The sequence below is a fragment of the Macaca mulatta genome, chromosome 20, assembly GCF_049350105.2.
Source record: "Macaca mulatta isolate MMU2019108-1 chromosome 20, T2T-MMU8v2.0, whole genome shotgun sequence".
NCBI classification, from domain to species: Eukaryota; Metazoa; Chordata; class Mammalia; order Primates; family Cercopithecidae; genus Macaca; species Macaca mulatta.
The window spans coordinates 78,850,621-78,876,524 of record NC_133425.1 but is presented as its reverse complement, the minus strand read 5'-3'; the positions used below and the strand labels follow the sequence as shown (position 1 = coordinate 78,876,524).

The 25,904-nt window shown below is 43.1% G+C and overlaps 1 protein-coding gene across 10 annotated transcripts in view; it reads right to left on the bottom strand.

Annotated features, from left to right (window-relative positions):
- CDH13 (cadherin 13) overlaps positions 1-25,904 on the bottom strand; it is a 1,167,676-nt gene that overhangs the window by 288,164 nt on the left and 853,608 nt on the right. For all 10 annotated transcript variants that reach the window (XM_077984054.1, XM_077984047.1, XM_077984053.1 and 7 more), the window contains 1 exon segment: positions 17,823-18,001. In XM_077984054.1, the coding sequence (XP_077840180.1) occupies positions 17,823-18,001 (179 nt within the window).

The window sequence follows — 25,904 nt, the reverse complement described above, 5'->3', positions numbered from 1 at the left end:
TCACCACAACCTCTGCCTTCTGGTTTCAAGCGATTCTCCTGCTTCAGCCTCCTGAGTAGCTGGGTTTACAGGCACCTGCCACCACAGGTGGCTATTTTTGGTATTTTAGTACAGATGGGGTTTTACCATGTTGGCCGGGCTGGTCTCAAACTCCTGAGCTGATGATCTGCCTGCCTCAGCCTCCCAAAGTGCTGGGATTTGAGGCACCCATGAGGCACTGCACCTGATCTCATAAATTTTTTACTAGGCAAAACACTTTTAAATTAAGTGATAAAACGATTTTTATTTAAAACCAAGTATATCTGAGCATGTACCAATAGATGAGGTCAGGCAATTCAGGGTGCTATGCCTGCAGGCAGGCTGGCATTAGATATTAACAGTCTAGCTCAGTTAAGCATTCCAATTGCCTTTGGAAATGTTTCTTGGGCTCTCTAATTTGTTTCCAAAGTAGCAACCAATTATCATTATTCTATTGTTAAGAATGGGATAAAGACTATGTACCATTAATACTGCTTCTAAACCCCTTTAAAGAACTTAGTCTTTCTAACCAAATATGCTTTGAAAATGTCACTGGCTTTAAATGTATTTGGTTTAAATTTCCTCAGGTTCTAACACACGCTCTTCATTCATTCAACCATCTTCTGAGCCCCTGTTGGTAACAATACCTCTTTGAAGAATGCATACATTGCAAACTTTCTCAAGAAGCCTAGAACTGACAGAGGAGAGACACTATAATAAAAGTATTGCTTTTCCTTGTGATAGCTGCATTAATAGAATGCTAAACAATCTGTGTGAGAAAATGAAGAAGGAGGGATTTAGTCATGCAAAGAAAATGAGAAAAAGTCCACAAAGGAGGGGCTACTCACACCAGGTTTGGAGGGTAACAGAGAAATAAGCAGCAATTTTAGCTGATGAAACAGACTATGTGTATTCGTTATCTAATGCTAGATAAAATTACTCTAAACTTAGTACTTTAAAGCAACTATAAACATTTATGATTGCACACAGTGTTTGTGGGTTGGAGATAGGGAAGCTGCTCAGCTGTGTGGTTCAGTTAGGATGTTAGCGAGGCTACAGTTATTTAAAAGCTTGACAGGGGCTAGAAGGTCTACTTCCAAGGTGGCTCACACACACTGCTAAAGAATTGATGCTGGCTGTTAGTAGGAAGACTCAGTTCCTTGCCATGTGGATTTCTCCATGAAGCTACTTGAGCTTCCCTACAACATGGCATTTGGTTTGCCTGTAGTAAGAAAGAACAAGAATAAACAAGGCTCAGAATTCATACAAAGTCATTTCTGCCATGTCCTATTTGGCTACACAAGTCATTCCTATTCGATGTGGGAGGGGACCACTCAGGAGCACGGATACCACGAGGTGGGAATCAGTGGGAACCCTCTTGGGGGCTGGCTGCCATAATATGCAAAAGTCAGAAGTGCATTATCTTTGAGGGAAGAGAAAATGCTGATGCCATTGGAACGAGGGTGAGTTAGGAACGTAGCGGTAGGATATAAAGCCAGAAAGCATGGCTCAGACTGTAGTTTGGATCAAGGAGGTGACATAAAGGCAGGCACTGCATCTGCCAGTCTCTCCTCCCTTTCATCTGCTGGGATTTGAGTGCAGGAGTCAGGAGCATTCATAGCAGAACTGGATTCCCACCAATAGGTCCATTTCCCAGGAACTGCCCCATTCCCCACCCCCCGGAGAGATCAGTGGCTCCAAATCTTTAAGAGGATACAGAGGAGCTTATCCTCTTACACTCTTCACTCTGACCAGCCTTTTGCCTCAGGCCCTGATGCAGACAGCATCTTCTTTCCTCCCCTTTGCCTTTTTATTCCTGCATGGCCTGATGGTCTGCCTTGGTTTGGAACAACTTCAAATCCTGTTTGTCATGAGTGGAACAGCAAAGCATTCTGACATCCTCTTTGGTCTCACACTGACCTGGGTGTGAATTCCACTTCTACCCATTCCCTGAATGTGTGAACTTGGACAGTAAATGCTCCCTCTGACTCTCAGCTTCTCCCACGTTATGGAATGTTGAAGGAAAGAGTATGCTGATGTGTTTGCAATGCTGGCAATGGGGGCTACTTTTAATAATCACATCATATCTGTAGCTCACGATCTGCTTCCTGGATCTCTCTAAACTGGGTTAAGGCACTTTGGGAGGCCAAGGCGGGTGGATCACCTGAGGTCAGGAGTTCGAGACCAGCCTGACCAACATGGAGAAACCCCATCTCTGCTAAAAATACAAAATTAGCTGGGCGTGGTGGCCCATGCCTGTAATCTCAGCTACTCGGGAGGCTGAGGCAGGAGAATCGCTTGAACCCGGGAGGCGGAGGTTGCGGAGAGTCGAGATCACGCCATTACACTCCAGCCTGGGCAACAAGAGCAAAAACTCCATCTAAAAAAAAAACAAAACAACAAACAAACAAACAAACAAACTGATCACAAAGCTCATCAGCTTTACAAGAACTGTGCTCCTTTGGCAGAGTTTACCAAATGTGTTCCCTTTGGTGCTCACATGTAGGCCAGTTCCCATGAATTCAATATCAGGCTGGCTGGGAGGGTCCTGGGGGAGGAATCTGTATGGGTTTCCACTGGCCTTTCAAGGTCAAGAGCAAAGCACTTCTGAGTCCTAGGGTTGTCCATCATATGCGAAGGTGAGGATAGATTGAATTATCCTTTACTGTAGGCTAACACCTGCTAGGCAATATGACAGCTAGAACTGGGAAACAATTCTTGTTTCTTCTGGGTACAATGGGAGGGGAAGCCTGGGATCTGGAGGCTAGATTTTAACTTAATGTAGAAATAAGAGCACCAAATTCAAGTCCAAATCCAGAATTTGAGGCTGGGTAGGATCACATTTCCTCTGCACATCCTTTGTATGAGAGTGAGAGGCAAAAACAGAGGTGGTGCCACAGCAGGGTGGCTGTGATGGGGCATCAACGCTCTGGGACCCTTCCTGTCCTTTCCTTTCACTCCCCTTAATCATCTTTACAGAGAAAGAAGATGTAAAGCAGGAAATTTTGATGCTTTATTTGAGGCAGACTTTAAAAAATAATTACACTGATATGTCACCATGAGACTTATTAGGTAGAACACTAATGGCTTGCTTGTATGAATATATTTTCTGCTTTAAGAAACACAACTATAAACAAATGTTATTTTTTTAAAAAATGCCTTGAAGCCACTACTCTTGCCACCAAGCAGAGACCAGGTAATCTCATTATCTGCCCTAACACCAGTTGCTGTCAGGGCCTCAGCTGCTCTGTCTGGGTGTCTTGTGTCAAGGATGAGGCTGTTATCTCCCGGCACCCGCTATGACCCCATACTAGCCCCACTGGCACCGAGAATGGGTACAGCACCGGGAGTGGGTCCCATCTTGCCAGAACCCCAAAACATGAAGTCCAGGTCATAAAGATCTGGCCTGCTTTCCACCCTCACAACAGAAGAAGTTGTCAGCAAAGCCTCAGGTGCCCCCCATTGCCCGTCCTAGTGTTAGGGACATTTGACAGGTTGAGTGTCTTCTGGTGGCATTAACCTCTGCTCTCTCTTTCATAGGAAAGTTGCTGTGCTCTGGGCTCAAGAAATTCCTCCGAAATGCTTCATGCACAGCAGATCTTTAGAAGAGAAGTAAGGGTGAGGTTGGAACCTCTGTCTTTCCAAACTCAGACTTCTTTGTGGCGGGGATGGAGGTTGTGAACACTTTTCTCTAGTGCCCTGTGCTTCACCAAGGGTGCAAGCACCTGAGGATTAAAATCCAGCCTCTTCCACTCACCAAGCCTTGCCCTTGGCATGGGCTACATCCATTCAGAGGAATAGGCATCTTTTACTCTCTCTTCTAAAATTTTACTTTAAGTTCTGGGATACATGTGCAGAACGTGCAGGTTTGTTACATAGGTATACATGTGCCATGCTGCTTTGTTGCACCCATCAACCTGTATTCTAGGTTTTAAGCACCACGTGCATTGGGTATTTGTCCTAATGCTGTCCCTTCCCTTGCCCCCTACCCCGCCGACTAAAACACCAAAAGTAATTGCAACAAAAGCCAAAATTGACTATGGGGATCTAATTAAACTAAAGAGCTTCTGCACAGCAAAAGAAACTACCATCAGAGTGAACAGGCACCTACAGAATGGGAGAAAATTTTTGCAATCTACCCATCTGACAAAGGTCTCATATCCAGAATCTACATGGAACTTAAACAAATTTACAAGGAAAAAGAAAAAAACAACCCTATCAAAAAGTAGGAGAAGGATATGAACAGACACTACTCAAAAGAAGACACTTATGTGGCCAACGAACATTTGGAAAAAAGCTCATCGTCACTGGTCAGGCATCTTTTCCTATTGTACAAAAGCGGCTTGTGGGCTAGGGGCCTCCCTGCCCCTTCCCTTTACCTCCACCCCACCCCAGGAAAAGGAATGGAGGTAACTGATTGCTTAGTGGCATCTCCCTAGCTATGTCTCCCTTCCTCCTTTCCCTCTCCTGGTTCTCTTCCCCTTCCTGCCTCCTTCTCACTGACCCTCCTGCTGGGCAGAGGCATCCTGAGATGGGCTCCACCCAGGTAGAAGTGGCCTGTTGTTATCTCACCCCACCCAAATCTCTCTAATTTAGGTAAAAGTATTAGCAAATTTATTTGGGTACAAACGCAAGACTTTCCTAATCAGCTTCATAGGTAGTGAAACCTATGGTTTGGTCTCCAGTTGTCCAGTATTTCTTAGGAGTTCTAATTTGGGAGGGGAAGAAAGGGTACAATTCACCAATTCTTAGTTTCTCAACACTACTGCATTTACCTGAGTGATTCAAAGCCTCACTTTATACCCCTTGCTTAGCTGATGATGTGAACATTGTTACCGATGTGTATTGAGCGCCTACAAGGTACAGATCTAGGAGGCAAGGAGCCCCTCTCCCTGTGTAGCCTTTGTAAGGCTGGATTTATGTAACTGAAGCAGAACAAATGGGCTCTGCAGTGCCCTTGTGAGGGCCAATGGAAGGCCACTCCCTGAGAGGAACACTCTTACGTGCTTTTACCAACTCAGGCAGGCTGGTTGGGTGGGATGGCAGCCACCCAACCTTCCAGGGAGGCCCCGCGGTTGATGGAGATGCCTGAGAAAGATCTGGTCAAGTGGACTCTGCCTCTGTTAGAACACTCCTGTGACATCTCAAGTCTCACCATTATTTTATTATTGGTAACACCAGCTACTATTGGTCAAGAGCTTTTCATGGCCAATGCTAATGGCCATGAAGCTAATGCATTTCATGGCCAAAAGTTAATGTATGTCACATGTCATCTCTTTCAAGTCCCCCAAAAGCTAATGTATTTCACACATCAGCTCTTTGAAGGCCAAAAGCTACTGTATTTTACACGTTATCTCTTTCAAGCCCCCAAACCATATAATAAAGTTTACATCCATTTCCTATTGCTGCTGTAACAAATTGTCATGTCCTTAGTGACTTAACCACGTGACTTTATTCTCTTACACTTCAGGATAGGGGTCCAAAGTGAGTCTCAGTGGGCTAAAATCAAGGTGTGGGCAGAGCTGCAATCCTTCTGAATTTCTCTCCTTGCCGTTTTTTTTTTTTTCTTTTTTCTTTTAGCTGCCAGAAGCTCTGTCTATAGCCCTTGTATGGTGGGCCCTTGCTCCGTCTTCGAAGCCAGCAGTACAGCATCTCCAAATCTCCAACTCAGCCATTCCCACCTCCCCCTTTCTAAGACTCTGCGATTATATCAGGCCCAACTGGATAATTCAGAATAATCTTCAGATCTCAATATATTTGACTTAATAACTTCTACAAAGTCCCGTTTGCCCTGTAGAGTAACATATTTACAAGTTCTGGGGATTAGGATGAGGACTTTTTTTTTTTTTTTTGACAATATTATTAAAAGCTTTATTCTAATTCTGAACACACAGGCAGAATAAACTGTGTCACTGGTGCTTTTTAGGTGTTCTTTTAGAAATCCATTTTTAATATTCGGGTACTATATAAAATCTTTAGCACTTAATGGAAAAGTTTCCATTTTGTTTTTAGATTAAAAAGCTTAGACATTTATTGTTTAAAATATTACATTCTTTTTTTTAGATTGCGTCTTGCTGTGTCGCCCAGGCTGGAGTGCAGTGACGTGATCTTGGCTCACTGCAACCTCCGCCTCCCAGGTTCAAGTGATTCTCCTGTCTCAGCCTCCCGAGTAGCTGGGATTATAGATATGCACCGCCATGTCTGGCTAATATTTGTACGTTTGTATAGACAGGGTTTTGCCATGTTGGTCAGGCTGGTCATGAACTCCTGACCTCAGGTGATCTGCCCAACTCAGCCTCCCAAAGTGCTGGCATGACAGGTGTGAGCCAATGTATAAGGCCATCAAATACTTCTTAATACTATGAGAGGATCAACTCTTTCCCTGCCTTATAAAATGTAATTTTCCCATGGTTTGACTTCTATTGACAATTTTTTTTCCTTTTAAATCTTTATTTTTTATTTTCTATTATACTTTAAGTTCTAGGATACATGTGCACAATGTGCAGGTTTGTTACATATGTACACATGTACCATGTTGGTGTGCTGCACCCATTAACTCATCATTTACATTAGGTGTATCTCCTAATGCTATCCCTCCCCCCTCCTCCCACCCCACAACAGGCCCCAGTGTGTGGTGTTCCCCACCCTGTGTCCAAGTGTTCTCATTGTTCGATTCCCACCTATGGGCGAGAACATGAGGTGTTTGGTTTTCTGTTCTTGTGACAGTTTGCTGAGAATGATGGTTTCCAGCTTCATCCATGTCCCTACAAAGGACAAGAGCAGGAAGAGGACTTCTTTGAAGGGGAGGAGCCATTATTCTGTCTTCCACACAGGCCATGCTATGAGTTCCATTTTACAGCCAGAGAAACCAAGGCTCAGGTAGGTGAGGTGACTTGCCCAAGGCCACACGAGTAATAAGATGCAGAGCTCAGATTCACGGTTCTGTGAATTCCTAAGCCCAAGCTCTGAGCCACTGTACCACATGGGCTTTCTAACGGAAGAGCTGAATCAAGCTTCCCAAGTATGTGAAAAGTCTAGGAGCAATGAATACAGCAATCCCTGAAATGAGTCTGATAGAAGATAAAGTTGTCCTTTAGACATCTGTCAAGATTTTTCCATCAATATGGCCCATCCTTTTCTTTAGTTGCCCAAGGGAGTGGATAGAGCAGCGGCCATGGGGTCAAATCCAGTACCCTGGCTCTCCAGTGGGTGACTCAGGCAAGGCAGGTCGGCGCTTGGAAACTCCATAACCCTCCTAGTAGAATGGATGTGGCAATTTCAGCCTTACAGAGCTCCTGTGAGTGTTATGGACCTAATGTAATGCCTGGATGAAAAAATGCTGTAATTGTTCACATTGCAGCTGTCCAATGGTGAGCACAACATAAACTGTGTCACACATATTAGATATTCTAACATATAGAGGAAGTAAGAATGGAGAAGTCTCTTGACTCTTGCTTATTCCAGAATGCTAGAGCCCAAGGAGACAGAAAACTTGAATTTAGGACTCTGAGAGTCTTCCATGGAGAAAACATCAGCCCACACAACAATTTAGAAGACACAGGAGAGAAAATATCTAAAGGAATTTAATTTTGGTTCCCAGTTTTAAGGCCCATAAGCAGAAATGCCATTCATTGAATTTCAGTGGTCATTTCTATAGCTGTTCTTCACAAAGGTAGAAATAAATTTATTTCCCTTGGCTGTCTTAGAAACACATCACCACAAAATGTCTATTAAGTTGCCTGTTGGAATTTGTGAAAGCAAAGGTAAGCAGCTGGTCAGCATGTCTGTGATGATCACATTAGCCAAGAAAGCCATTGCTATGTCTCTGTCACTTAAACAAATGAGAATACTTATCATTTCAAGCGGGGATGTTTTGACAAGATTTACCTTAACACACCTTTGAAAACCTTTGGAATGCTTTCCCTGCAATCTTAACAATATTAACGGAGGCCACGATTGCCCCTCATCTGGGAAATCTTCTGTTCCCATCTCCAGCTCCCCTTGCCCCCTCTTCTCTCACCTATCAGGGCTCTAACATAACGAAAATAGCCATTCCAAGATGGTTCCCTTCAATATTTAGTCAATGTCTAGATGGCACTTTTTCTTTTACTCTTTTTACATTGAACTACTTTTTAAAAATTACTGTAATCAAATTTTGAGCTTAGATTTAATTACCAAGTGTCTGTCTGAGGTTGCCTATTTCTTAATTGTGGGGGAAATGAACTGTGCTGTCAACATGTGAAATCAGACCCATCACCCATGATGAGTTTCTGTCCCTCTAATCAAACTTCAAGGTGATGATTAATAAGTGTGATTTGATATTTTTAGAGTGGACCTCAGATACAGACACACGACAACACGCTGCAGTCAGTATATGAAACTGCCACTACCCTGAGCATTTTGGCCAATGATCTAACAGACCACTGTTGGCCAACTATGGCCCGTTGGTCAAATCCAGCCTGCTGTCTATGTTTTGATGATGCATGAGCTTTAAAATGCTTTGTATAATTTGTAATGGTTACATTTTAAATGGTTATATAAGTACCTACATAATGAGGACTAAACTCTGACCTTTTTTCTTCACTTGCCCAAATTCCTATCGAAGACATCTGGGGAGTCACGCTCTACAAACCATAAATTCTCATCAGAGGGCTTTCATTTAACCCTGTGTAATGTGGCTTACTTTCCAGCCTGACTCTGGCAATAACATCACATGACAGATAAGGAAGTCAAAATATTTTAACACCAAATATGTCTCTTTGCCCTATCTTAAAATAGTCCTGCAAAGCTGTCTCTTATGGGGGAAAAAACTACATTCTGTAGAAAATCCCTTTTCCCCTTCGCAGGCCTTTTTCCTGATCCAAGAGAGAATCAACTGAGAGTCTGACACCTTTTTTTAAGTCTGATGAGAAATATTTACCATCTCTTATCTCTGAAGCCTGCTACCTGGAGGCTTCATCTACATAATAAGAACCTCAGTCTCCACAATCCCTTATCTTAACCTAGGTAATTCCTTTCTATTGATTCCAGGCCTTTAAACTCTTTCAACCAATTGCCAAACAGAAAATATTTGAATCCACCTATAATCTGGAAACACAGCCCCCTCCAGTTGTCTTGCCTTTCCAGACTGAACCATCATACATCTTACAAGTATTGATGAATGCTTCATGTCCTCCTAAAACATATAAAGCTTACTTGTGGCCTGACCACCATGGGCATATGTTCTCAGGGTCTCCTGAGGGCTATGTCAGCGGCCATGGTCACTCATATTTGGCTCAGAATAAAATAATAAATCTCTTCAAATTTTATAGAGTTTGATTCTTTTTATTGACAATAATATCCTCAAGTTTGCCTGTTGGCCAAGAAAGTCTAAAAGATTTACTATTTGGCCCTTTAAAAAAAAAAGGTTCGCTAACCTCCAATCTAAAAGATGATCCTATAACTTGAAATCCCTTTCATTGCTGAATGTGACATCATAGTGCCATGTATTCAATAAGATTGACCATGGCTTTTAGAACTGCAAAGTGTTCAACTAAATAATGTGATCAACAAGCTTTTATCCTATGGAAAGGTACAGCAAATGAGATACCCCTTAAAACAAAAGTGAAAAAAATGTGGATCCCAGGCATTTTGAGATGTCATCATGTCTTGAAATGGTCTATCATTAGTCTGCCTTAATCTAAGTGTGGTAGCTTTTGATTGCCTCTCTGCAAACTGCTTTCCAGTGGAACCATATTGCAGCTGTTCTAACTACCCAGTTCCTGTGCTGGACGCTGAGTACATTAAAGGAAATACAAAACAGTTACTTCCCAAAGACTCTCAACCAACTTTTCTTTCCTTAAATGATGGTCATTCTCCATATGGCAGGAGCAACATTTTTCTTATTTTTCTCTGCTGGTTTGAAACCAGAACTGAACTAAATATTCTTTCCAAATTAGAGGTTACCTCTTTCACTGATAACAGGGATTTAGAGGATTTGGGGTTTAGAACAATGTTATTTAAGTTCAATAACTGGAAAATCTGTTGATGAAGCAAAACTTGCATTAACATACTAATCATAGTTTTTGGCTGATAAAGAAAAATAAACAGCTCTCGAAAACAACTTTTTCCAAAAATGAAAACATTCTTTAGCTTTTTAGGGTACTTCATATAAAATAAAATGAAGAAATTTAAAATGACAAAAAAGAGAAGTACGCTAAATTCATCATCACTCTGCATATTAAGTTATCTTTACCATATAAAATACGAAAAAGAAAAGAAATATCTTAGAGAATTAAACATTTGTTAAATCTAAAAAGATGAATCTTGCTTCACGATAAAGTTAAGTGTCTCTTGATTCAACATGTGTCCAGTAACTACTGATTGTCTGATACTTTCAGAAGCCCAAGAACAGAAGAAAGAAAATACCTATGGACAGATGTTTATTAATCTATTTAACAAGCTCAGAATTTAGATTCAGGTGGTAACTCCTCATCTCTTCTCTCCATCAGGCTAGAAATCTCTGAGAATCAACTTGTCAGTCTCAACCTGTCTCCAAAATGCCCGAACTTTGCCACTGATGATCTCTCCTTTAGCTTAACTAGTTTTCTGTCCAAGCCACAGCTCTGAAAATGCTGTGTTTAACAGAGCTATGTTTAATGTTTAAATAATGGTGGTTTCCCATTTACAGTAGGATATAGCTATAATCCTTTGAATGACATTAGAAGCCCTTTGCAACCTTGTTCCAATTCCCTGCCCTTTTCTGGTATCTCTCTATACCATAGCCTCAACTCTGGAGCCTTTAAGTAGCATGTGAATACGCCATGCCTTTGTCCATGCCATTCCTTTCCCCATGATGCCCTTCCTTCTGCTTCCGCACTCCAGGTTTCCACTCCTCCATGAAGGTTCGGTTTGAACAGCACATGTTTGCATGTGTGTGCTGTTGACCTATCTGCTTTCCCTCCAACACAGGCAGCTCAGTCTTTGCATCCTGATATCCAGCAGCATGAGTTCGGCAGACATTTGTAGGTGCTCAATACTTATTTTATCACTGAATTTTGTGGGCTGGATTACCTTGGTGTTTCACGCAATTTTAAAAAACTTGCCATAGTCTCTACCGTGTGGGCAAAGTGTAAATGTACTTCCTGTAGGAGAAACTCCAACTTCTTTCTGCTTCTCCAATTTCGTTGTCAATCATGAAAACAGCTAATACCTACTAATATTTACAGAGTGCTTATAGATAAGTATCATGCTAGTACTTGGCACATCTAATTTGGGTTTTTCAATAAGCCAATGAGATTGGGATTGTGATTATTCTCATTGTGGCAGATTAAGAAATTGAGGTTTAGAGAGTTCTCATAGCTGACAAACAAACAAACAAAAAGCCAAAAACAATAACAACAAAAAACCACAGGTAGGCTATGCCCTTGGCCCATTTCTCTTTAAGCCAAGTTTCGACTAAATTGAGGTCATACTAAGAGACTAGTCACAGTCGTAGAAATTGAGGTCATACTAAGAGACTTGTCATGATCATAGCTTTAATGGATTGACAGGTCACACTTAGAGGGATGGGGGAAGTGGTTAGGGTTACCAGTGGAGTCCTGAGACTCATCAAGTTCTTCTTTAAGAATTTATCCAGAGTGGAGGAGCAAATGAAGCCAAAAGATAAAGACCCTGGCCTTTCCCATCTCTAATGCCCCCACCAATCCCCATTGCCATCAGCAGGAGGCCTGCACTCACGGAACTAAATTTCAGACCCCAGGACTTAGCATCCTGCCTGTTGAATGTCCTATTCTACTTTATTTGCTGAAACAACAGAGCAAGTGCAATTACCATAGGATGGTTAGCTGTGTTTCATTTGCAAGAATAAGGCATTCTTTTAAAAATAATGAGGCAATTTATTTACATCTACTTTTTCCTTCTCAATTTTCACAGCAGCAAGTGATAAAAAAAAATGGAGAAAATTACCCCAACAGAAATATTTATAAGTAAATAGCTCGAAGAAATGGTGAGGATGCTACTACCTGAATAATTCTGGTCCCACCCACCAAAACAAAGCAAGATAATACTCCTGACAGCATGATTGAATTGTGTGTAATTACTGCCAATGTTTTAAACATGATGATAATGAGAAAAGTATTAGCATTAAATCAGAAAGGCCTAAAAACATTTATTTTCCTAAGAGTATGACTACTACCTCTATCTTTCATTGAAGGCATTGGAGGAAACACTATCCTTTATTACCATTGTTCTTTTCTGGCAGCTTGATTTGATATCATCATTTTCACAGATTTCTTTAGTATGTTTCTGGAGATGCACGCTATATGACAATATCTTAATGTGGATCATTTTGACCAAACATATAGTTCTCTTTGGACTTGCAGCTACACATCCAAATTCATTGAATAGATGGCATAGGATGTTCTCCCTAACATTCTTCAGTTTTCTTCTTTGACATATTCAAAGACTCTTGAATGTCTCATAGCAAGTAAATACACATAAATCTAAGACTAAGTCCTTATATAACACTTACCATGGAAAGAAAGAAAGAAATTCTCTCTGTTTTTACATTTGGCCTAAAAATTTGAGCATTATAAAGTTTCAGAAAATGCTTTACCAGCTGAAAATATAAAATAAATTACATTCACAGCCCTAATATCTTTTATTGTATGTACATTTTCACGGGCAGGCTATCACTTTCCCTAGATTATCTGGAAGATAATAGATAATAAGGTAAAGGCAAATTCAAACAAAGATAGAAAAGTGCTCCGCTCAACCCCCTTAAAAAGACTAATGATACTTTCTCAATGTAAATGTTAAGATTGCTTTTTAAGAGTCTATTTTGGAAACTATTTCCATTAAAAAAGAAAGAAAAAAAAAAAAAACCCTGACCATTAGCTACTCTGAGTAGTTGCAAATTGTGGCTGTGTTCAGAAAGTTGGCAGATTTCAGCAGATGAATTTCAGTCTAGCAGCCAAGATGATCAACTAAATAAACCATTTATCAAACGTTAGAGACCTTTATCTGATTTTATTTTGTAGTGCAGCCAGACATAGTTTAAAAACATAGACAGAGATGCCAGAAACAAGGAGCTAAGTATGGCTATAGAAAATAATAAAACAGTGCCCCAAATGAACCCAATTTCATTTACTAGAATATATGGCTCTTATTTTCTGCAAACATTTCCCCAAACACTTAAGCAAGAGGCACAGATCCTCCCGTCCATCCTATTCACCCAGTGGACCAAGGCACTATTTTTTAAAGCAGTTCCTGCAGAAGGTAAACATAAAGTGAATAAATTAGATTACTGGATGATTGCACAAGGGTAAGACTAAGCTTTCAACTATAATAAAGTAACTTCCTCTGTTTATATATCCATGCTAGAATGTGGATCCTGCAGAATGTTCTGAGATAATATAAACTTAAGGAGCACAGGTCATCCGCTCATCCACCCTGCTAACCTGACAGATCTTGACCCAGTGCCTATTATTTATCCGGTGCTATATTTGGCAATGGGAATAGAGAGACAGAACAGAAATCCGAGGTCCCTTTCTTCTGGAAGTGTATGTTCTGGTAGGGTTTCCGAACAAGTAAATGGATGAGCTTGTAATGGAAAATGCACATGTCTTGGGGAAACTTGCTATCTATTAATGCTGAGCTCATGGAGGGGGAAGAAATGGCCAGTTCACCTGCCCTCAAGCCAGTGTGAATCACGCTCTCTTCCTCACATCTTTCCTGCCTTTCATCTCTCAACAAATATTTCTTTGAGCATCTCTCATGTGCTAGGCACTGGGAATATGTCATGGGAAAGCCAAATATCATCCTGCAAATTGCATGTTTGAGCATTGACTATGGTGAGTGCAGGCAGAGAGGCCGTGGACTCTTTCAAGAACAGTGGCTGCCAATCCTTGGAGCAGGAGAGGAGCAGATTAGATGAGGGCACCTGCCTCAGTTGGCTCCAGGTGAGACATCCTGGGAGGGGAGGAGGGTGGGAAGAAGAAAGGATGACAACCAAAGTGACAACAAAGTAAGGGTCATTTCTCCACTGCCCCACGTGACTATCCTCAGTTACAAGCCTTGTTACGAAGTAAATAAGTCAAAGGCAGGGACAATGATTAGGTAGGCAGATTCAAAGAAAATTCCCATTGCCTGCCACCTCGCCACTCATCTTGCATCATCTGTCTCTCCCTTGGTGAAACACTCGCTGCTGTGGTCCTCTTTGGTAGACGCACTTAAGAAAGGAAATGGACTAAATGGAAAATAAAGATGAAAAATGGTTATTGTGTCAACTGAGCTCCTATCACCCAATGGGCTTCCAGAGCATCCACTCCCAACAAGCCAAGAAACACACATTTGCTTTGTCCCTCTTCAGGTGAGAGCCAGAGGTGCTGGTGAGCTGTGTGTGTGTGTGTGTGTGTGTGTGTGTGTGCGCGCGCGTGCTTGGGGGAAGTGGGTGGGTGTGGTTTCTGCAGCTCCTGCTCTTGAAGGAGTTTGTGACAGAAATGCCTGCACTCACTATATTTATTGCTCTAACATGCAATTTGAGATACTGCGAGTGAAGACAGGAGACAAGGTAACACACCTTAAAATCAACTTGAATCATCTCAAAGTCCACAGGGCCCCAAATGGGATACTTTCTTGAATGAATGCTGCAAAACACTGTATTAAATGTTCTTTCTGCCCAGCAGGCTGAGAAGTAGACTTTAAAACCACACCTAAGACAGGCCTTCTCGGAAAGTCTTCAGAAATAATAATAATAATAAAATCCCACAAACCTGCTGAAGAAACTATCGCATCCATGTGAATCCTACAAAAAGTGCCGCGCCTCAGTGAGAGGAAAACATTGCAAACTCTGGGAAACTCCATTGGACATCTGATGTGCAAGCTTTTTACCCTCAAAGACAAGAACTTAGAGTCACGTTCCACCTCCTCAGCAAACATGCTGAAGTGAAGCTTATCACAGCACAGGAAATAGCCAAGGCTCGCCTAAATTTAGGGACATTTCTTTCCTTTGGATTGCACTGATGTTGCCTGGATCAGCACTGAACTCTGGAAACCCTCAGAGAAGAGTGATACTCTTTATTCATTTTCATTGATTTTCCAATTTTGGTTAAATTGCGTTGATCTTTTTCGGGGGCCTGTTTATGTTTTGTGACTAGAAATGCTTAATTCAACTCCCATAATTACATACTTATTACAACTTAATGAAAGCCCAAATGAAAAGATCATGAGCTGAAAACACATTTGTCCCCTAAAATAAACTTTTAAAATGGGATAATTTACTACATTATCACTTTGATTTATAAATAGAGACTTATAAAATATTTTCTCTCAGAACAAAGAGAAGCTAAAATGGAGAAATCACCATGCTTCATCTTTTTCCTGTGAAAGGATCTTGTGAGAAGCTTCGGGAGCATTAAGGATTATAGGAAAGCTGGCGTGTGTGTGTGTGTGTGTGTGTGTGCACACGCACGTGCACGCACATGCCAAGTGGGCAACAGAGAGCCTTGGGAAGTCATCTCTGGCCTCCAAAAGAAGAAAATATGTCAGCCACAAAAATAGGGAGGGTTGGCTGGACACGGTGGCCCATGCCTGTAATCCCAGCACTTTGGGAGGCCGAGGTGGGCAGATCACCTAAGGTCAGGAGTTCGGGACCAGCCTGACCAATATGGTGAAACCCCATCTCTACCAAAAATATAAAAAATTAGCCAGGCATGGTGGCAGGCACCTGTAGTCCTAGCTACTCAGCAGGCTGAGACATGAGAATTGCTTGAACCTGGGAAGTGGAGGTTGCAGTGTGCCAAGATTGTGCCACTGCACTCCAGCCTGGGCAACAGAGCAAGACTCTGCCTCAGAAAAAAAAAAAAAAAAAGAAGGTTAGAAAGAGAATGGGAGATGAAATGAAGGAAATGGACTCATTACTTTTTCTACTTCCCTATTCTTTACCTAGAAACAAGTACATTTTCCAAAGGACAATCAGAGTTTCAACGCAAATTTCTTTCTCTCTCTCTCCCTTTCAATAATTACCTATTTCGAGCTTCTGTTTCGCACTGCTTATGTAAGATCTTAGTTTTATTTCCAACTCTTTTTCCTTTTTTTTCCCTCTATGCCAACAAACATATAATTAGGATTTTCAGGAGTGCTTCAACCATGCTAGGCAGTAGAAATACAAACATGCATATGATCACAGTCTCTATTGTCAAGAAATGTACAGTCTAGGCCATTGTTGCCCCATAGAACCTTCTGGGGTGATGGAAGTGTTCTAGGTCTGCACTGTCCAGTACAATAGCCACCAACCACGTATGACCACTGAGCACTTGAAGTGTGTGGCCCATGTGACCGAGAACATGATTTTTACATCTTGATTTCAGTTAATATACTTTAAAATTGCAATAACCCCATGTGACTAGTGGTTTCTGTACTGGACAATTCAGGCCTAGACCAAGAGAAAGAGAATCTTCTTCAGAGACAAATGACAACCTTAATTAGCATATGCCAATTTCTATAGGATGGCGACAGGCAAGGGTAGTCAGAGATGGGAGGAAGAACAAGAATGTGGAAGAATCAGGTGGATGAGGACAGCTTCTTAGGGAGAGTTGATGTAATCCAGAATCTCTTGAGAAACTACAGCATGTAAGAGAGGAGAAAGCAGAGGAAACGACATTCTGAACCATGAATTTATTTCATCAAAAACACTGAGGGGGAATTGCACAGAGCCCCTGAGGGAAGCCCAGCAGCTACCACAGAGTGGATGGTTCTTGCAGAAGGTCAAGGACAACTCCAAGGTGCTATGCCTGTGGGATGATGTCAGGAGCAGGGAACTGCAGAATAGGAGTAGGCTTAGGGTGGATGGAGAACGAAGAATGGGTAGGAATCCACGAGTTGGTTTAAGGATGCTGAGTTTGGAGGGCCGCAAGGGTCTTCTACTTAAGGTAGCTTATGGTAAGCTACAGGGTGGACCTCAAACTCAGGAAAGGGCAGGGCCAGAGGGGCCCATGCGGGTGGAAACGTAATCGAGGTGGGAGCACATGTCCCATCTGAAGGGGGCAGCTGACCCTGGATCCACTGGAGCATCACACCTCACGTCACCGATGGTGCATGTGTGGAAAGTGGACCTGATGTCTCCAGGATTTCTGATTTCTAAGAAAACTGGAAATTGGCATTTTTAAAACAGAAATATGAAATCTAAATATTTTGATATGGCAACTAATTCTGAAAACTGTAAAACACTGTGGGCAAAACCAAAGAGCAGGCATGTGGACTGACTGGTCCAGGGGTCACCGGTTTGTGACATGTGACCCAGGAGACGGGGGAGATTTCACAGAGAGAGCCAAAAGGAACGAGAACAGAGATGGAGGAAGAGAAGGGTTCAAGGAGGAATGCAGGACGCCTGCAGCAAAGGGTTGGAGAAGGGAGTCATGGCCATTTGACTCTGCAGCAGGGACAGCCTCTGTGATCTTGGACGAAGCCACCTCCCTTCCCTTCCCCTCCTTCCCTCGTCTTTCCCTCTCCCTTCTAGCATCAAAGCAGGGGCTAGAGGCAGAGTCTGGAATCACCAGGGCCTAGAGAATAAGTGGCTGTTGAGGAAACAGGTATCAGGTTGAGTGAATACAAACAGTTCCAAGAGCTTTAGCCTTTTAGAGCATGTGTTTTCTGGGGTCACATAATATCCCATTTCCCGTTATAGATTTTCCCACCAAAACACGGTAAACACCTGATTTCTGCCTTTACAGTATAAAAAGCCACTGACTGGAGCCCCACATCACCCCTTGCATGAAGCCACATTCTGTTCTCGTGAAAAAGAAAGTGCATTCTTTTCAGCTCACCTCTCGGTCCAGCAGTGCAGGTGACACAACAGTGACAATGTCTCCTTTCTCAGGATCGATGTAGAACATGTTGGGAGATGGCTTGTCAGGCGTCTGCTGACGGATATTATACCGCAGGAGGGCATTATCAGTGGCTGGGTCATCTGCATCAAAGGCTGTCATCCGCATCACCGTGGTCCCTATCGGGGCAGGACAGAAAGGCAGGGAATGGTTATCAATGGGTCGGCAACGGTCAGAGCCCCTTCCCCACCTGGGCAATGGCAATGCAGCAGTGTGCCAATCACTCTCCAAATTAAAAAAGAAAAGTATTTCCTAAGCTTTGCTATGTTTCAGCTATTCTTCCTCCTTTCCTTCCCTGCTCCATCCCATGGAAAGACCTGAAATAAAGAAAAAAAAATCTTTGCTGTTCAGCAGACTGACCGCTTAATTTTTCCCTCTGTTGATACACTGTTTATTTTCAGGGGCTTTCATTCCACTGTGGACGTGGCTTTGCGACAGGGACATTCTTTATTTATTTTTTTTCTTTTTTTGAGACAGAGTCTCACTCTGTCACCCAAGCTGGAGTGCAGTGGCGTGATCTCGGCTCACTGCAACCTCCGCCTTCCAGGTTCAAGTGATTCTCCTGCCTCATCCTCCTGAGTAGCTGAGATTACAGTCGTGCACTAACATGTCCAGCTATTTTTTGTATTTTTAGTAGAAATGGGGTTTTACCGTTTTGGCCCGGTTTGTCTGACCTCAGGTGATCCATCTGCCTCGGCCTCCCAGAGTGCTGGAATTACAGGCATGAGCCATCACACCTAGCCATGGCCTTCATTTTTAAAGCTCTTATTGAATGCCAACTCTATGCGCCTGGGCTGGGTGTTGGGGAAACAAGAGTACAAAGAGGCATGTTCCTGGGTGTGCAGGAGCTCAGAAATTAGTAGAAGAGATAAACATATAACGAGCATAAGACCTATCAGGCACATTGAGAGAGGGTGTTACGAATACAGAGGCAAACAACCTCAGTGAGTCTGGGGTTTGCACAAAGGTGTCTGATGCACACACCTAAGAAGAGAGTAGGCAGGAACAAGTAGAAGGGACCCCAAAGCAAAAAGACATTCCAGTTAAAGGGAACGAGAGCAAACCTAATGTGTACCTACTATGTAGCAGCCGTGTTATTTTAGGGACTTCCAATATAAAATGAGGGTACCACGGTTGGATTCACTCACAAACAAGCAAGAGTCACACAAACAGGACCTGATTCTATAACAAGCATGTGGAGTGTTAGGTTACGTCAATGATTGATAAGGGTGTCAGATAATGGGTCTTCCTCCCATGCAGCTGATATAAAGGGAAACGGGTATATCCGCTGTCAAGGACCATTGGGCAGCAAAGAGTAACACAGCAAAGAGTTCATCTCCTTGGCATCTACTTTCAGAAACAACTGCATGTGTCCACAAGGGATCTGTGCAAACAAATTTCTAGCCGAATTATCTGTCTAGGTGAAAAATTTGGAAACAGCCTAGCTGTTCATCAACAGGGGAATTGTTAAAATGATAGTATTCTCACACTGAGATATTTTATAGCAGCTTAAAAAGACTGTAGATCTAATGGGTTCTAATGTGGGAAACTCTTCAAGATATATTATTTAGTAAAAATGTCAGGTTGAGGAATGTTCGGGGTTCAGCACCCGAACAGAACATTCTTGGCTCATGCAGCCCCTTGCCTTTGGAGAGCAGCAGGAACAACATGGTTCTGTTTCCCATTGACCTCGGCATGGAATCAGCATTCTCAAACAGCGGTCCAGGCAGCCACTTGAAGTATACGGAAACTGATGTGAAATGTGGCACATTTTAACTTTCCTTACCCACAGGATGATAGTGATATCATTTTTGTGAACTTGCTTACAGAACATGCCACAATACTGTATTCACATGTTCTACAGGTACAGTTTATAATTGCATAGAACAAGGTCTATAAGGAGAACTTCTTTCTGGTGATGGTGGTTAAATGTGGAGAAGAAGAGAGGGGATTGGGATTTGGCATGGTCATTGGGAAAGATGTTGGCCCCATCTATAACATTTTGTTTATTTTTACAAGGTGAATGTATTGCTTTGGCCATTAAAATTTAATTTACAAAGAGTATAATTATAAGTACCCATAAAAACATGCCTGCCGGTTTTGGTGATTGACAATAGCAATTGTATTGCTATCATATTTGGCTTAGGGCATCCTGCCTAACCATAACTTTTTATCCCAATATATTCTTCTACAAATGTAAGGCCCCATCTTCTGATTTTGAATCTGTCTGGACTCAAAGTGTAACCTAACCGGAAGAGATCAAAGCAGCTGATGTATGTTCATCAAAGAAGCAGGAATACTCATACGAAGAAAACACTGAGGCCTAAAGGAAAGATAGAATTCATCTGGTTTTACCACCACCCAGTATTGCTTTCCCTTCCATAACAATGCTTCTCTAATCATCAAAGCCAGTTTTTTTTTCCCTCACCACTGGAATTAGATTATCAGCCATTAGGCCTGACTGATCAGATAAACAAGGAAGATCTGGCCACCCTCAATGTTCGATTGATTTGTTAAGCAGTCTCGGTTAATTTCACCAATGGTGTCATCCAGCCACATGCTTCAAGGTGCACTTCCTATCCACCTTGTTTCTTTGCCCTGAGAAACGGTCTCAGGGCAAGCTTCAAGGTTCAGCGCCCAAAAAGCACATTCTTGGCCTATGCAGCCCCCTTGCCTCTGGAAGACAGCAGGAACAACATGGCTCTGTCTCCCATTGACCATGCTGCAGAACCAGTGATATCAAACAGTGGTCTAGGCCATCACTCGCAGTCTACGGAAACTGATGTGAAATGTGACACATATTAACCTTCCTAATCTAGGCAAACTTGAGAATTACCCCATCAGAAATCAGAGGCAGATTTCAGGCCTGCGATCTTACCCAGGGATTTGCTGTAGGGAGCTCTGTGTGGCCAAAGACATAGAAGGAAGCCTTAACCCCATCAATTCCACACCAGTCTCTGGTTAAGTACACTTGACCCAGGGCCTTGCACCTAGTTAATGTCTAATGAATGCTTGATTGATTGGATTTGTGCCCTATTTAATCTGCCTTTAATTGAAGTCATAGAGGGTATAAAAATGAAGTCATCATGGCTTGCAACTGACATATGCATTAAAATGATTAGAGGAAGAAAGAAAAAGACCTCTCAGGTTGATGAGTCTTTAGTTTTCACCAGGAAATTCACTGAGGATATCTTTTGGTTTACAGATTTGACAACACGATATAACACAAAATTATCCTGGAATATTCCCAAGCATACACAGAAAATGCTTTTTATTTTAATGGATTTTTACAGAACAACTGAACTCGGTCTTCAGCCCTGTGTTTGTCTCAACCCAGACACGAATGCATCACTGGATTTACTTTGGAGGAAATCGCGCCTCTGTGGGAACCGCATTGTGCATAAGTCAGGTAAATAGGTTTGCAGCATTGAAAACAACGACTCTGAGGTGACATATCTGGGTTCAAGTCTTTAGAAGCTGTGTGCCCATGGCCACAGTATTCATCTCTCTCTGAGCCTCAGTTTCCCCGTTTTCAACATTCCTCTTTGCTTGTTGTGAGGATTTCATGGGATGACCTATTTGTACAGTGCCTAGTACATTAGTGTTCAGAGAAGATGCCCTGTAGTATTAAACTCTGTCCTGGCTTCTGAGCCAATTATGGCAGTGCAGGCAAAGGCCTAAAATACAGGAGACTAGGATTAAGTTGTGCAAAGAATGTGGGACAAAGGGTGACAGGACAGCCCTCTCTCTCACAAGGTCCTTTCTCCCTTCCACCCTGCCCATGGTCTTAGCGTGCAGATCTGGGTTTCTATTGTGGCTATCACAACAACCCTCAACACACACACATGTGCATACACACATTCTGTAGTCTACACCATGTCTCCACGTGGTCCTCTAGTCTGCCTCTAAGACCAGGCTTTACTCTGAACCTCAGCCTATCTGCTGAGTGCAATGCTTGGCCCTCGCCAGTACCTCCTCTAGAGGCTGGATCATGGTTTCTTTACTTCTGTGTTCTGCAAAGGCTGGATAAACTCCCTAAACCAGCATTCCCTAAATTGGTTCCGAGGAACTCTGGCTTCATAGATTCAGTGGAGAAACAGATTTGGGAAATATGTGACAAACACCGCGAAGCAGTGTTTCCCTGGAGGACTTTTCAATGCCTTTATTAAGCACGCTTACAGCGTCAATCTCTAAGAGCGGGTGGACTCTGCCGCACTCGCCAAACTTTGCTGTTGATGGAACCTCTTTATCTCAGAACTGTCTATCTTTTCGTGATGGGCCACATGGTCCTAGATGTGACCTCTTGGACAGTATAGACTCTTTTATTCATTTTGTAAGCCCAATATCTGACACGCAGTACGTCTTCATCAGTGTTCTTTGAGTTGAATTGCCTTCTTGCCATTCACTGTAGTGTTGCCTCATTCCACACTGACCAGAGCCACCAGTACCTTGTCTTCAAAGAAGAACGAACAACTAAGCAATGTGCCTGGAGATTTTTCACAACTGCCTCTGAGCTTCCTGTTCAAGGTGCCCTGGAGGTCCTTGCTGGAATGGGATTCCTGGGTCACACATCAATGCTATGCCCAAGGCTGACATGCAGCAGGTAGGCATCAGTGTACCTGCTCCAATTGCCTGTGGGTGATGCCTGTACCTCTCCTCTTATGCAGTCCCATACACTGGAGTCCATGTCCACCACTTTGTTTTCACCAGCCCAGGCAGCTTCCCATCCGGGCTTGTCTTGTGTTTCCAGACAGCAGAGAAAGGATAATTATACGATAGACACGCACTGGGGCTTCCACACAGTACATTTCTGACTTTTCCCCCGTCACAATATTCTCCTGAGTGTCAAAATAAATTATAATCACCCTGTCACCCCATGAGCCAGATGAACTAGCAGCGGCTCCTCCAAAGTGGGAAAAAAACATCCCAGGTTGCTGGTTGAAAGTCTCAAGTCGGGCCGTCATTTTCTTTTGTCGAAGGACACGGCCGCCAGCCTGACGGGCTGATTAGCAAGCATGATCGCTTCCTTGTGGCCAGGTAGCCCCTTCCTCTTGACTGCAGCTCTCTGATTAAAGCAAGTGCCGCCTGGTTTCTTGACCTTGAAAGCCAGCTTTGAAGTTTTGCTTTCCTGTGACTTCAAGCACAGCCAAGCCCTTGAGAAAGGAGAGTGCAGATCTGACAGTGATGGAGGATTTTCGGCCGGCCGCAAGGATGGGGATGCTCCAAAAGACAGTGACAAAATTATTCTGTTCTTAACATTTCTTTGACTCCATCCCTAAACATTTCCTTTGCCTGATCAAAAAGTGTCAGGCTCATTTTTTGCAAAATGCTATTCCTATAAGCGAATCATGTATTGAGACATAGACATTCAGATCTATATTCAGCACCGGATTTCTGATAGCACAGTTAGGGCAACCATGTGCTTTCCAGGGAGAAGTGTGATGTTAAAGCAAACATGAGCAGAGATGGCAGATGTCACCAGGTGAACCTCTTTGATGTGACGAAATGGCACATAATTGTCAAGCATCAAACTCACTAGAGGAGGCAGTAAGTTCTAATTCCACCCAAACGATGGCTTCTGTGACCAAATGATCTAACAGTTGAGCTTTCAAAGGAGAATGTGGTCATGGATCCTGCACTGCACCACGTTACTTATGTGTTTGCCCCTGTAACAGAAGACAAGCCTTAGACCAGCAGCAGCTGAGGGTGCTTAGCCAGGTGAGACAGATGTAGAAGCTGCTATTTTAAATTCTAACATTTTGGGATATATCTAGTTGGAATGATTCTCATCGGAAACTAAATTTCCATTGAAGATCCTTCAGTTTGAAGGTTTTGGGTCTCCTGGTTCCAAGTGAGAACCACATAGTTCTCCCAGGACTGAGGGGATTCCAGGACAGTCCTGGGCAAACCAGAATGAGGTGGTCACCCTGCAGGCCAAGTTTTGCTTTCAGATGTAGACATGTCTCTTGGTCATAAGAAGCAGACTGCCGATGTGAGAACTGTTGCAAATGTGACTTTAGTGCCTGGGACACAGCCCACGACCCATTCACTCAACTGACTGCCCCAAACCCACCAATCTAAAATTGCTTCCTGACCAAGCAGGTGGACATGAGCCAGTTCTCTCCTAACAGTCCTCAACAGCAAAGAGAGAGACCTCAGTGTGCAAAACCAAAGCAGAACCAAGCCAGTGGCCCGGCTAAGGACTTGGGCTGTCTAGTTTGAAACCCAGGCCTCACCCACTGGGCTTCTCTGGGCAGTTAAACCCCAACTCTTTTTGTTGTTGTTTGAGACAGGGTCACCCTCTGTCACCCAGGTTGGAGCGCAGTGGTGTGATCACAGCTCACTGCAGCCTTGACCTCCCAAGCTCAAGCGATCCTCCTACCTCAGCCTCCCGAGTAGTTGGGACTATAGGTGCGTACCACTATGCCTAGCTAAGTTTCATAGAGATGGGGATGGGGTTTTGCCATGTTGCCTGGGCTGGTCTTGAACTCCTGAAGTCAAGCGATCTGCCCACCTTGGCCTCCTAAAGTACTGGGATTACAGGTGTGAGCCATCACGCCCCGCCTCAACTTTTCATTGACCAAACAGCTCCTCTCTCATGGGTTTTTGGAGGCACTGAGTGGACTGATGCTCTCTCAACCTCTTGTATTTCCATTAACACCTTCCCCCAAGAACATTTTTAGACATTTTTTCTACTTGACACTCTCTCACTCCATCACAAAATGTTAATTCTATAGATATACTGTATATCTATTTATGTGCTATGGCCCTGGCAGGGCACAAACCATTGTAATATCTAATACATCTAATATGTTAAACCCATCTCTCCTAATTACCAATTTTCTCTCGCTTAGAAGTAATATTGCCCCCTTTGAGAATGCATAAATTAATCTATACGAAGTCCAATACCTGGATGATGGTAAGTAATGGAGAAATGTAAGTTTTATTGTTATTTTAATTGACTCTCACAATTTAGAACTCAGTTCTGTGAGGACCCACTGCTGAGTGCAATGATGACGAGGGAAATGTCTTGTGGGACCCAACCACTTAGGGCTTAAGACATACTACTTCTGGGACTCACTCTCAGGATCTATGGAAGCAGGAGTTACTTAAAATCTCATCAGGAAACAACTCCTCTCTTCCCTTAGACAAGCCTAGACACTTCTGTTGAGTGCACGCATGCATGCATCCCCTTCGTCTGGTCATGTCAACATTCTTGAGTAGACAGCAATTGATAGGGAAAGTGTCGAATGACTAGTTGATGAAAGATAACCAACTAGCCTGATAGGGATCCAGAGGCAGCCCACGTTTGGCAAGGCACGCGTTCCTGGAAAGCCACCCATGTGATGAATCGTAAATAATGTCTCATTTTCCCACTGGCCTACGTTTGCTTTTCAGACTGGCTTTATTTTCATTTGAGGGGATGTCCAATTGGAAGCCACTCCTCATCATTCAGTTTTTTTGTTTTTTGTTTTTTGTTTTCCTTTTTTTTGCTCATCTTCAAAACACTCTACCGGCCAGCCAGGTGGGAGGAGGAGGTTGGCTCTCAGCTCTGGGTGTGAAGACTGTTAAAGAAATCCCTGCCCCTATACTCTGAGGGTAGGAAGATGGAACTGTAGAGTGGCAGAGAAAAGAGGTGATTCCAGTCTGATTTTGGGAAGACAGAAGCAGGCTTAGGTCTAAGGTAAGGTCTGGGAGATTTGGCTTTGCAACCCTTGCTCCTTTTGGGGGCCTGTCTCTCGGCTGCCCAGTTATCCAGGGGTTGTCATTCACCAGCACAAGGACCCCTCCCACATTTTCATAGGGTGGCTCAGCTGTGCATTTGATCCAGAAAGTGCTTGGTAATGTGAGTTTTGATGAAGATACTTATGACCTTTGGTCGGTCCTCTGATAGGAGCTCAGTCCCACTGGCCTCGAAGGTGGGAATCTCTGTGGTCAGAGTGGGAGCTGGGCCAGGAGTGAGAAGCTCACCTACTCACTCAGTGCCCATACAAGTAGCTTCACTTGAGTAAAGTGCTTTCA